At 40.7% G+C, this 14801-nt stretch overlaps 1 protein-coding gene across 1 annotated transcript in view; it reads right to left on the reverse strand.

Moving 5' to 3' along the window:
• Positions 1 to 12334: 12334 nt before the first annotated feature.
• The window catches only part of tox3 (TOX high mobility group box family member 3), a 35970-nt gene continuing 33503 nt past the window's right edge, over positions 12335 to 14801 (reverse strand). Inside the window, exon 7 of the mRNA XM_067249119.1 lies at positions 12335 to 14787. Within this exon, the coding sequence (XP_067105220.1) occupies positions 13915 to 14787 (873 nt within the window). The 3' untranslated portion in view covers positions 12335 to 13914. The remainder of the gene's footprint in view (positions 14788 to 14801) is intronic.

A 14801-nucleotide genomic window follows, 5' to 3' on the forward strand; every position in this document is an offset into this window, starting at 1 on the left:
AAATAAAAATGTGCATGTGCTTATGCAGCGCAAGATAAATAGGTGACCAAAATAAAGTGTTACGGTATCAAAAAGGGCATCAACAATGCTTCTATTTCAATCTCATAAATGTCTGTGATGGTTTGAAAAAGAAAGGACCCAACAGCACATGAATAACTAACAGGACACAGATCGGGATCTAACACAGATCTGTTTAATGTTACATCACACTGTTCCTGGCAACATTAAAAGCACACACTCTTGTAACATATATGCTGCTATGTGCAGCGCTTTATTGTTGAAAGCAATCTAAATCTTATTGTACCAACATTTCACATTGTTGCATAGCAACGGCTGGGCAAAATAACTGTAACAGTGGAAAATGCAATGTTTCACTGTGTATTTTATACTGTGGGATGAAAACAACAGAAACGTCCCCATAGGAGCAAAATAAGGTAAAATAATGATTAATGATCCACCACAAACTAAAGCAGGTTTTATGGCACAAGCCAGATGAAAGTGTATATTTGAAAGTAAAACGAATAATGGAATGCATGCAATGGTGTAAACCTATAATGCAAGGATAGAACTATGATACAGTTGCTACAAAGCTGTTAATTAAGAAGATTGTGTGTATAAAACATTAACGTGGGGAAGGACGGATAAATATAATATGATATAATATAAAATAAAAACTTGACAGTAGCAGGGTTGTGCTCTAAGTGATGTATTCCACAATAGAACTTTCCACAGAACCTTCTGGGGGCTTTAGTCAAGTACTTTTAATTAGCTGTGACAGGATTATGGTAGTGTCACCTTTTGAGAGCGATGTAAGAGTTTTTAAATTTAATTCAGTTTTCACAGTTATATAAGCACAGCGAAAGCCGATGTCATCCTTTGTGTAACTAGGACTAGGACTGCAGAACGATAATACTGTATGTGAATAATTAAATCCAACCAAGCATGGGCCGACAACAAAGCAAAAGCAACTTCATATCAATGTAGAGTACATTAAACAGTGTGGGGTATTGTATTTATGTCTTGGAATAGTGAAAGGGGGCTGGGGGGGGAGGGGGCAATAAACACAGTAGGCCTATGCGCTGCTCACTCAGTACTTATGTAGGTTTCACACTGGCTGTGGTGCAGATAAAGCACAAAGAAACATGACCAGGATACACATTTTGTCACAATCAATACTGAAAGTTATGGAGTTATGAAAGTTGAGTGTATGTTGTTTTTAGTGTGTGAACGAGTGTGTGAGGTCTAAAATAGGTTAGATGTAGTATGCAACGAGGATTAATCCCAGATCACAGTATGTCTGTCGCTTACCCTCGTTGTGGCTACCCGCCCTCCTGACCCCCCCGCCCCCCCTCCTTGTCCCAGCAGATGGACACTGGGCTCACACACACAGCCAGCGAGGCATGCAATCCACTTTGTACTGTACCTTGTCAGCTGGTATGGGAGCCCCACTGTGGTAAGGAGAGACGGCAATAAGAGCTGTGATTCGGCAGGTCTGCTGCTTTTCTACATTCCAGATGTGCAGTTTGACCTTTCAGCAGTTTCTTCACAGCCTCCATTGAGGAGAACAATGGGGCCCGTAGTACAATCTCCACAAAACCACTGCTGTTTATCACTCTAGCTCACAAAGCAACACTAAAGCTATTTACTGTTTCTGAAGCAGAATGACCAAACCTACAGTACAGTAACTATATCAACTCTCACTTGTGCACTTGTATGTTTTCATGTCTTAACTCAGGTATACATAGTACAAAAAGTGTCCTTTTTGTTGACTATGCGCCACAAATTCACCAGATGTTCAGTGCTGATCAAAGTAAAGACTCACAAACGTTTCATTTAGAACATCCATAAATCATTATAGATCATGCTCGACGTAAAAGCATTTAAAACGTGCACGAAAAACCCCCTCACAAGACATCACACTGGGATGGGATGTTCACTCTGGCTGCTTGAGTGGGTGTATATTTGGGCTTTGTGTGTGTTGGTGTGCTTGTGTTAATTAAACGCCTCTCTCCATGCATGCCCACAGAGTCCTTGTTAGCTTTTATCAAACTAAAATGATCACAGCAGGTCCTCCTCATAGAAAGACATGAGAAACGGATTGTGCAAAACAGCAATAAACAAGTATTTTATTCTTTGTTTTGGTTGGTGAGTCGGGTTGAATGGCATCAAGGGAGACAGCATAGTCCCCTTTAGTCTCTATCTTTCTCAAGCTGAAAAACACTTTCAAAACTGCAGAAACACCAGACTGACACTAATGAACAATATGCAACAGTATTTGTGGCAGAGGAGGTAAAACAAACTCAAAGGGAGATGGTCTACCAAGAACCAGTAATCATTTAATACACTGGACCAGCCTTCGAGTGAGTATGGACCATCTCTTTTGATCAGGTAATAAAGGAAATGTGTATAAATAAAGAAATCCACACTGTACAAACAAGCTGAAAAGGCTGTATGCAGTTATCCTTCTTCAATGGAGAAGCTGATGTCAAATACAATTGATTTGATTCCAGTGAGTCATCCAAGTGCAAATGTTGGCCAGCTCATGGTTCATGGGCTTTGCCATCACCTTCAGCTTGTGAAACCCATGTACATTCAGTCATTCATTTGTGTCAGAGCGGTCAAACCCAAGAGGGCCAATTTATATACATGCAAGATGAAATAAATTACACTGTCAGGGCAGTTAATTGGTGTGTAACCTTTCCCTTGGATATTGCAGTGAAAGAATGACACAAAATGTAAAGGTTATACCACAACTTACATATACTATATTAGAGTCCTGGACCAATATCCCAAAGTACACAGGGTCTCTATGTTGGGTATCAGTATCAACATTTAGCTTTCAAAAGCATTGTTTATTTTGCAAAAGCAGATTCACAGCCTCTGTGAAAAACAATCACGTGCCCTCAGACACTGTACACACAAACAACACAGATAACCGTACACACAAACTCATACACACACTCTTACACACACACATACACACACACACACACACACACACACACACACAGAGATACATACACACTTACACGTGCACACAAACACTATTCATGTCAAATAAATGCTTGATTATAATGTATACAATGTTTCTGATCAGTCAGCTGAAAAACTAATTCTATTTTCTCATTAGAGCTTTGTGCCCTAGGCACATTCTCATGTCAATGTTTATTACAGTAAAAACAGAAAATTAAAGTCATTGGCTTGTTCAGAACCAAAGCTGTGATTCATCACATTTACCAATGAGAGAAAAAGAAGAAAAAACGAAAGAGGGAGAAAGAGAGGGAAGAGTACTACACACAATGATATTTGTTATATAGATTTCTATAGATTTATAGAAATCTTACTTATTGCTACAGAGGGATTGCATTTACATAAATTCTGACCTTTTTACCTGTGAAGAACTGCCACCATGCAATATTTGTATACTGTATATTTCAATACGTTAATGGGGAATATTTTTAGTTGACAAATTGTTTGGAGTAGGAATAATGTTCTATCAAACTACTACCCTCCTTTTAAAAATCAAACTATGTAAAATCTCTATATATATTTATAGTTGACTTTAATAAGAGGTCTTAAAGCCAAAGGGCCAGATATTATTTATGACTCCTCCAAAGCTTTTCAAACTGCCAGCCAACCTCATCTGACGCAAACAACAATTTGACCATTTTGACCCATTCTTTTCTAAGTCAATGTCATGTCCTGTCAAGGACAGTTAATTTTCCACAATGCATGATATACTGCCATGACATGATTGTCCCTCATTTTCACAATGTCCTATAGCTACCTTCTACTTTGGATGCAAAAACCTGAGGTGTGGTGAGATGAACTGAACAAATGTTTTTTGTTCAATTCAGTTTATTTTGCCATAACGATAACTCATGCAATAGGAACAGTGTCGTCAGAATGTTTGTATGCAGCTTTTGTTCCTCTCACATGGCAGAAATTATCAATGGAATTCTAAACATGAAAATGTAAGCAACTTATCAAGAGACTACATTTACATTTAGTCATTTAGCAGACGCTCTTATCCAGAGCGACTTACAGTAAGTACAGGGACATTCCCCCTGAGGCAAGTAGGGTGAAGTGCCTTGCCCAAGAACACAAAGTCCTTTTGCATGGACGGGAATCGAACTAGCAACCTTCATATTACTAGCCCGATTCCCTAACCGCTCAGCCACCTGACTCCCTTTAAGACATTAACACAATTAACAGTGACTGCCATCTGTAAAGACAACAAAGGGCAACACTATCACAGTACAAGCCAATGAATAGTAGTTCATATAAACTTTGGTTGCCAAATAGGATTTTTTTTTTTTACTTAAGCATGTTATTTCCACCAGGTATCTTAAATCAATGAAATATATAGAGGGGTGGATGGGAGGAAATCTGGTTAAGAAAACATTTGCCTAATTTGCATTAGGATGCAGACTCATACACAATCCAAAATAAGTGAACAGCTGCTCAGATAGGGATTGCTGTTCAATAATATTGTAACCTCTGGCTCAATGAACATTGTAAAAGATGAATACATTCATTATTATAATCTCACCAAATCTGTGTCTTGTTTCAAGAAAGCATACATGTAAACTCAAGGCTTTAGCCATTGATCCATAAAACTCCCAAACCAATATGAGCCTGTGATTGGAGATTATCTAATAAGACGTGAATAACCTTGGATCGAAAGGAACAGAAGAGTGACAAAGTTCATCAGGGTGTGGTCGGTTAATTTTACATAATCCCAACATTGCAGCTGGTCTGTTGGAACCTTTTTTATCAGTCTGTGGACTCTCCACAATAGCCCTCCCTCCCCTCTTCTGGTCCAGTGACCCTTGAATGCACCCAGTGACACCGCCCCCCCCTCCCCCCATATCCCCTTCACAGGAAAGAAAGACAGCTCACACAGCCCTCATGTTTGAGAAGACAAGACACTGATGGGTCAAAGCCACTGAAACTGTTCTTGCCAACTCGTGTCCCATCCCTTACTGTTGTCCTAAAGCCCTGCTTGCAAAATGTTCTGGTTGTAAAGTACAGTTTTTTTAGGGTGCTCACCAAATATATCATGACAAATACAAATATTTATCGAATAAATATGAATAAATATGTCACTGGGAGTGTTAAGTCTCACAACATCTGTCAGGCAACAGTCCAGGCTAAAGGCCAATCATTTTCAAGGCCTCATTACATTTGTCTAAGACCATCTTGAATTCTCCTTCTTCATCTCACACGTCCAGACGTCCAGGCTTCAGACACATACCAGACATCTCGGAAACATGTGTCCTGACCTTTCCAGCAAGCCCCTCCATTTATTTTTTAATACACTTCCCCTTGTGAGGTGCCCTGCTCTCATAGCCACAGAAAAGGTCAAAGCAAGCGCTCATGTTTGATGTCCGCTCGCTGAATTAGCAGCGTCACCTTTAATCTTTTATAGAATAAGACCTTTTCACACTTTTTTTTTTCAATATTCAATATTGTTTGTCTGCACTGCACTTTACTATGTAAAACTTATGATAACCTTGATGCATCAAAATATGAAGTTACCTAGACATGACTGTCTGTTGTAAATGACCAGACTATGAGATTGCAGCCATCATGTTTTACTCAAGATGTTTTACATCAACAGTATATATGAGAAAAATGTTTTTGTTGCAGAGCTCTCATCCCACTTTGTCTCAATCTTACAAATATTATTCCAGTTGGAGCCAGACACAAACAAAGCTTTCAGAAAGTGTGCAGTGATACCCAGATAATTTTTCTTTGCCACTCTCAATTTCCTCTAATGGAAAAGGCAGCAGCAAAACAGACTGAATACTATGAAAAGGCTTTACAGCTCTTGCACAAACTCCACTCATCCCATATACAGACGTTCATTTAAAAAGCATGAGGGAAAAATGGGTTGGTGGGGGAAATTTATATTTCATTAATCAACAGTGGCAGGGCAAGCTCATTTGTAAGATGAAGAGAAATTCAGAAATTTAGGACATTGTGAAAAAATGACCCCCTTATGCGTGTAGACAGCTTCAGAGGGGGAGGCGGGGGAGGGGTCTGTCAACCTGACAGTGATCGATGATGCTGCTGGCGATCATGAACACAGAATTAGCGCATTAGGACTTGTATGATAAATAGACCGACCACCTCTCAGCCCCCCCCCCCCCCCCCCATCACTTCAAAAGTGCAAGACAAATTGACTGCGCCTACTGATGAGACGGGTTCCAGTCACCAGCGTTTGCATGAAACCCGTCACCCATATTACCAGGCCTCAAGCCTGTCCAAATTAGGCTGGATTGGTCCTGAAAGAGCGGAAGTGGGAAATGGTGAGGATTAACCCTGACCATAGTGCTACAGGAGGGGAATAGGCTTTGGACTATATGGATTGCTGGGGTAGTTGACAAACTGACCTACTGGTAGGGCAAAGGCAAACTGACTATATACTCTATAGATTCAAACAGAACATCTTAAGCTACAGTGGAGCTACGGACATTTTCAACACTCTTGAGTGGTTCTCCAGCATGAAAGGTTTTAGAATGGCTGCAAGTAAAGACCATTTTACAGCAAAGTTGCTGATCTATTTTTCCACAACATGTCAAAACTTCTCTGAAGTGTTATTAACCGTAGTGGTTTACAACAATCTCTCTCAGTCGATGGTCCAGAAATATGAAGGGGCCAAATTCGACACGATATACTGTTTTAGGTACCTTGTACCCCTTTACAAAGCTGATATTTTGGCAAGTGACTAAATGTGTGTACTGTTACATGCCAGAAGCTTGGGAAACTGGCCCAAATGTGTTTAAGAGTGGGATGACTGTAAACCTCTGGCACTGAGACCACGGCTGCCCTCCTCTCCTTTCCCTTGCAGTGGCCCCTTCTCTCTCTGTAAAGTGCAAACAAAAAGAGGACACAAACAATGGATCACTTTGAGAGCTGAATGGCTTTGCGGGTCAAGCACTAAAACCCCCTTTTGACAGAAACACAGCCCACACTTGTTCTGCTGAAGAGAGGCCGACCCTCTCTGCAAAAAAATAATGAACGCTGCCTGTGCATTAAACTGATAAAACTGCTGGGACTGGAATCAGAGCTGCAGACAAATCACCTCTAATGGAAACAGACTGGAGCCTGTCCTCTTCACTACTTCTTCCCCTCACTCCAGATTTACACTCTCCAGACCCCCAGGCATTCCAGTCTTTTCCTATGGTTAGAGTGGATCTGGCCATGTTTTTTATTGTGTATTGTGGCTCCAAAGCTGGAGCAAATGATATGTTAAAGACTTGATACTGTATGAGATTAAATGCATCGTATGGGCATACAGAGTCTGTGGCAGATTATCACCAATGCGTACTACTGTATTTGTTAGTCAAATTTAATTATCACCGGTCATCTCAAACAGGTACACTCTTCCTACAGCAGCAGGTGGAACCACAGGGAGCTCACTATCAAATAAAAGTCAACATAAAACATAGAATATAGTTCCCAGGCACACTCAGCCTAGTGTGGCTCACATATGGCCTGTGGACTACAACCAGGATATGTGTCTTCAGATGCCATATCTGTTGAGTTCTTGTCAGTTGTGTCTGTCTGTGGTTGCCCTAGTGCTTGGTAGGAGGTCAGTGGGCCTCTAATAGTGGTTTTACAGCACAGGCTGCAGGAGCAGCTGAGGTCTGAAGGCATGCAAGCTGTTCGGCCTTTCACATGTCCTGGCTGCTCCTCCCCGAGGTCAACAGCCATACACTGGTAGAGGGAAGGCCTCCCAGAGTTTAGGAACCCCATGCCAGTCATACTACAATGCGGTGTATTGCAGAGGTGGAGAGGAAGTGAGCCCTTACAAATGCAGTGGGACATTTATTTATGACAGAGCCACCAACATCATAATTTCACAATCATCAGTCCTTATTTATTTATTTATTTTTTGGTTTGGATTTTTGTGAAGTCTTATTTAATATGAGTAAGAACAACATTGGAAAATAAATCATTTAATGGTATAATTTGAATATAATTAATATCATGTCAAGTATTTTGTCTCTATAATCACTGAAATCTTCATTCAGGGAAACTGTTTAATGCAATATCATTCTCACCACATTTGTGTGTAGCATGCTTTTATAACTAATGTTCTGCATTACAGGCTACCACATACCTCATTTGGTTTACCCCCTACCCTGCAGAACCCAGGGCAACTGTGTGAGACTATCTTTCTCAGTGTCCATCTATTATCACCTGACAACTGTAGTTTCAGGGCTCCACCAGACATGGGGATTAAAAGTCTGACCTTTTACGATTGCTTTACTGAAATGATCTATTTTTTTTAACCATTTTATTTGAGAGAGCCAATGTTTTCCATTGCCTCCTTCACTGAGTAATTTTCAGCATTGAACTTGCGTCTAACCTTTTCCTGCTCCCTTTGTTTGGCTTTTGTTTGGCAACAGCTGTTATCATGGTTTTTTTGGTCAGCTGTGATTGCTCCAGGCAAAACAGGAGCAGATGGTGTTTTGCTATGCATGAATGGAGCGTTGGAGGAGTTTAGATTGAATAGGCCAAGTTTTGAATGGTGTCTACACAGCACCTGCCTCTTGTAGCAGAAGAGACATCCTAGTGGCATGATCTGTCTTGGCTTCTCTGCCTTCAAAAGGGGGATAAGAAAGGGAACAGAGGGGGAACCTTGTCGTGCACCGTCCATTTTTATTGATTTTCTTCAGAGCCATGGAATAATATAGTATACAGTCGGTTTGACTTAATTGGATATGACACAGCATGCACGTGTAATCTATCACCATGGTCTCTCGGTACACTTTATCAGTTTTGTTACCATAGAAACACGTGAGCTCAGTAGTAGCCTGCATTAACAGGATAAATTAGTTGCAATAAAAAGCTATTTCAGAGCTGGATCCTCTGCTGAACACAAAGACTATAAAGTACTGATGAAAAGAATTTGGAAAGTTACAATAGGCCAGAAGAAAAAGCAGGATGGTGTAATCTGGATCCAAACGAGTCTGAATTTAATGAAAGTGCATTCCCTTCCTTACATTTACATTTAGTCATTTAGCAGACGCTCTTATCCAGAGCGACTTACAGTAAGTACTTGTACCTGTAAGTACAAGGACTTGTACTTACAGTAAGTACAAGTCCTTGCAATCTGGAGACATCTGTCTGACTTCTGGGGACTTCGAGAACAATACAAATGAGCTTTCTCAACTCAGTGATAGTTTTTTGTAGTTTTCAAATTGTCTACAACTCAATATAACATAAACACCTGCAAAGACATTCGGTGTGCAAACTGCTTAAAATCCTAATTGGGATTAGGCCAATTGCTTGCTATTCATTACATGCAAATGTGTAACAAGCCTGAATCTTGGTATTATCAGTGTTGTATTATCATTGACCTTTCTGTAGTGGACAATAAGGTCTGTGGAATTCTCTCTCTCTCTGTCTCTCTGTTTGAGAAATGTGTTTGTGTTGGTTGTTCATGGTCAAACTACTAAACCTTTTGAAGCACTGCATAGACCTCTACATAAGACAAAAGACTGAAAAGCAATGAGAATGAGATTGACCTTTTTGTAGATAAACATCATTACATACTCAAAGACCTAAATATCTTGGGTTTAATGTACAATAGAATCTAGATTATTGACTCTTGCAGGTGTCTCAGTGTAAATACATCACGTTCTTGGTTTACGGTATTGCATTCTGTGATTCCAATCCAATATAACAGAGATAACGCAGAGATATTTGAAGGATAAACAGAGTGCCTGTGATAGTGTGCGAGCAAGTTCCTGGCAGACCAGGGTCAGGAGAGTGGCAGATCAGGCTTACCTTCACACAATTCAACAAAAGTGAGAGGGATAAACCTAAAGACCGAATCACTATGTCACCAAGGCAACATCGTTGTGAAGAAATCCATGTGTGTGCGTGCATGTGTGTGTGTGTGTATTTCTAGCTATAGGCTCAGTTATTTTGTAAAATACCCTAGCAGGTAATCATGAAGAAAAACTTTTTACATAGAGGAAATTGCTGTGGAATAAATTATATTTTGAGACATGTTCTAATGGCTCATGCTATAATCATTATGATAAAATATTGTTAGAATATGGATTCATGATACATTTTTCAATGGCTGCATGAGTCATCACAACCTTTTTCAGACCCACCAAACCACTCTAGAAATTATTCTCTGAAGGTGCTTTTCACCTCAACTATGTCAGTCCACCATGTAAAAGATTTCAAGTACTCTAAACAAAGGTTACCAGTGGTCAGAAAAGTCAACAGTGCATTTACCCAAGCCAGGGCAGCCAACAGGCACCTCAGAAAAGTTCACCATTGAACCATGAGGTCAATAGTGCTCTAAGCAAAGCCTTCGCAATTGGACTGCAAGGTCAAGAATTCCTTAAACATAGCTTGTCGCTGGGCTCAGCGCGTAATGGTTCTCTGAACAAAGCTTACCATTGGACTTGAGGGTCAACTGTCCTTTCTCCAGGACCAGGTGTGAGACTGAAGTATTATTTTGGTCTTGTTAAGATACTTTTTTGATTGGTGAAATGACAGGTCGGCATCTGAGAGCTGGTTCCAGACACAAGGACTGGCTACTGCGTGAGTTGACCAGTCAACCCGGTCAGTGGCAGCCGCCTATTGTTATCCCCACATTGTATCTGTGCATTGAACAGGAAAACAACAAAGGACCCAAATAAATCATTAAAACATTAGATTGCTTAGCATCCACATCTGGCTCCTTAGTCAAATACAGCATAATGCCAAGCCCCCCACTGCAGTGGGGAGTAAGACAATTGGGTCAATTTGTGATGACATGAATCACAAGACGTGTTACTGTCATTGTGTCCCTCATAAATTTGATCATATTTGCTTAATGGCAGGAGGTGAATATAGTGCAGAATGGCATGCCATCTACTATTTTGAGTGGATTTGAGTCCTTAAATAGTGATTCATTGATCCCACAGACAGCATTTATTTTAGCCTGTTTCTGCATTTAGAATGTATTCAAGTTGTAATTTTACATCCCCTAAATGGATATAATCATCTGAAATGTGTTGTGGATGCAGCAGTGTTTGGAAAACAACTGTAACCTTTTTATTGGGGAGTTCCATAATTCCATCCCTGGCTGTGAGATATTTGTACACACAGTCACCGCAGTGCTATGGGGTTATGGAATAACAAGGAGGCCCATGCATTATTAATGCCCTCTGCCGTGAATCTGTTCAGAATAATAACAACCATTTCCCATAGCCTCATTACTGTGTGTTTTTAAAGTATGTGTTTGGTCGCCATGGACACTCCACTTTTACATTCCCTCCCTCTGTTGTGATTCAGGTCATGCGCGATCTTGCTGCTTTTAATTTTCACTCCATCATAAGCGCTTTATGACCACTGCCAGTGCTTATTTGCAGTTTTTCAAGCGGGTCTCTTCACCACGGCTTCTGACAGGACAGATGCTGCAATTAATCACAGCCGAGAAATGGGCATCGTTTCCACACAGAGCTGAGGACCCAATCACTATAGCAGCAGCTCAAGCTCAACCCAAATTACAAATGCCTTCTCAAACTAAGAAATTGAATAGAAAGCACAATTTGAAAATTCTATCAAGGTGGTATAAAATATGCATGAGAACAGATTCTCCCCTTAATTTGTATCTAACACTCGTCTAGATTTCACAATTGCTTTGCTGAAAAAAGGCTGTCCTAGTCCAGAGGCTTCTGTTCCCTAGTGTGGAAATATGATAATCATTGTTTGCTAGCCTTCCCTCCCCCCACACACCGTATTCAAGGCAGCTCAGAGCCCCATGGAGACAGCTTGGATGAAGTGGTTCATATGTAGCAAGAAAGAGTCAGAATCCAAACCACTGATCAGTGAGAATGGGACTGTTATTGAGACAAGTACCAGTTACATGGTGAGCTTGTCAGGACTCAACACTATATATACATATGCGTATACATATATACATGTATGTATATATATATATATATATATATATATATATATATATATATATATATATATATATATATATATATATATATATATATATATATACACACTTTTTTCACACAATGACATTTGTAATCACTTTGAAACTGTACACACTATAATCATGGAAAACATGAATGGACATATCCCTGCAAAGGTTTTGTTTTTTTACATACTGTACATACGTATATGACTTTTTAGAAAACATACAAATCTCTTTTTTCATCTTTAAATGATTATTTGAATAATTATTAATTATCTTTTTTATTTTCAATAACTAACAAGACATGAAGAAATACTTCATACAAAATCATAGTTACTATCATTTTTTAAATGAACCAATTCCTTGAAATAAATATTTGTGATTGTTATTTTAATTTCAAACAAGGAGACACAATGAAATATATAATACTTCATACAAAATTATGGCTACTATCATATTAGTGATGGAATGTCTCTGTTTGTTTTTGTTTCATGGCTAAGAAAAACTCAAACTAACGTTCCATTTAAGAGCTCAAAGCAAGTTCATACTGAAATGCATTTATTCTATGGACAATTTTCCAAAGCAGTTGATTTTATCTGTAAGCAAAATACAAACAAATGAAAAGCTGCTTATGTAACTCATAAAAAAGTATAAAAGAGCAGAAATGCACTATGTGGTATAGCAATCCACAGGTCATTTACCAATGTTTTAATTAAAGCCTCACATATTAAAACTTTACAACATGTGATATGAAAAATGTACAACTGTTCTCCTAATGGATGTAATTACGTCTGGCGAAAAATACCTCCTTTACCTTTTCAGTTACTTTTTCATTGCAACAAATGGCTCTGCTAGTTTTTTTTTCTTTTACTTTCAATAAGATTACTGTATCAAGGAGATGTGTAAAAATACATCAATCGTGAAACCATCAAACTTGATCCTGGACTTTACCATAAAATATCCCCTTTATTACACAAAATAAAACATAATTTAGTTGTGAAACATCTGAGGTAAAAACAAATACATAAAAGGAGGATTTTTTTGGAGTGCCAGTTACACACTTTGGAGTCAACGAGCTTGAGGGTATTTTACTGGAAAGAGGACATCTGATTTCTCCCAACTCTACAAAACACATACAGCAGATTACAGTTACAGTTTGATGACATATGATGACATGAATGATCTATGGCAGTTAATGTCTTCATTCTTCCATCTAGCAATTCCCATCCCCTGGACATTTTTCAGTTCCCTTTCTTTCCTCGAGACATTGTCTGCCTTCATGACATTGGATGAATGTGCTCAGAAATGGCCTGAAATGCATGATGATTTGTTCGAAAAGTTCCCTTAGGCCATTGTTAAACAGTTACATCTGCAGGAATGTGGGGGGTAGAGAAAGAGAGGGACAAGGTAGAATATACTGGCCAGCGAGGAAACAGACATTTTCCATGTGTGGGTTAGTGTGTGGGTTTGTACCTATAAGTCTCTCAGTTCAGGTGCTCTTTTCGAGAGGCCAGAGCTGCCAAAAGCTCGGTTGAAATCCATTCATCTGTCCAGTAGTTAGGCTGAATTGACTGCTTTGACCCCATAAATAAAGCTTTGTCGTTAAATAAAAACAGGCCTTTTCCCTGTGAAGGGTATGCCAGTCTTTTCCGAAATGTGCCCTACCGCCCCCCCAAGTCATTTTACAAATTGACAATTGAGAGTAAGACCAACAAACAAAACAACAAACGAACAATCAATGGGCACACGCCTATAGACTTTTCCTTGTAGCACGGCCTATTTTATAGACAAAAATCCAGCTAAGGTATTTGCCCCTTTACATGTGTATGCATATCCGTCTATAACAATGGACAGTTCTTTGTAAAACATTCTAATTCTTACACACTTCTTAAGTGCAACTTAAAAAAGCAACATGAAATGATGCTTTTATTCTATTCTTCTTCGAGATAAGAATTCCATTTGGCTCAGTAGATGCTGACCTGGGACAGGACTTGGGCGTGGGCCTGGATTTGAGAGGGGTGAGGCTGTTGGGTGGCGGGCTGAGGGCTGCCCAGGGAGGCGGAGCCGCCCACTGAGTGTGGCGTACCGGGTGAGTGATGTGGTGGGGAACACTGGGACTGATGCTGCTGCTGCTGCTGCTGCTGTTGCTGCTGCTGGATATGCTGCTGCATCTGCTGCTGGTGCATCTGCTGCATCTGCATGTGTTGGATCTGCAGTTGCTGTTGCTGCATGTGCTGCTGCTGCTGTTGCTGCTGCTGCTGCTGTTGCTGCTGCTGCTGTTGTTGTTGTTGTTGTTGCTGCTGCTGCATGTGGTGCTGCTGCAGTTGCTGCTGGAGGTGGTGTTGGAAATGCTGATGCTGCATCTGCTGCTGGATCTGCTGGTGGTGCATCTGCTGCTGCTGTAGCTGGTGGTGCTGCAGGTGCTGCTGCATCTGCTGCTGCTGTTGCTGCTGCTGCTGGATATGCTGCATGGCATGCTGCTGCACTGGCTGCATGGGGGGGCTCATCTGGGACACGGCCGTGGACTGGGCTCCGGCCACCATGGCACCTCCAGCGCCCATCTGGCCCAGCAGCTGTGATGGCACTCCGCCGCCAGATGGCATGTTCTGGTGGGCCACCGCCACAGAGGTAACGATCTGGCTGCCCCCCAGCCTCATCTGCAGTGGCTTGGGGGCGATGGCCCGGGGCATGGCGTTCTGGAGGGCCTGGGCAGCCGCGGACATAGAGGCGTGCTGGGAGAGGGGTGAGGGCAGCACCAGGCCTGGGGATAGGCTGGTGGAGGCCAGGGTCTGTTGCACAGAGCGGATGGTCTGAGCTTCTGCTGACTCTGCTGCAGCCTGGAAGAAACAAT

The sequence above is a fragment of the Osmerus mordax genome, chromosome 13 (assembly GCF_038355195.1).
Source record: "Osmerus mordax isolate fOsmMor3 chromosome 13, fOsmMor3.pri, whole genome shotgun sequence".
Lineage (NCBI taxonomy): Eukaryota > Metazoa > Chordata > Actinopteri > Osmeriformes > Osmeridae > Osmerus > Osmerus mordax.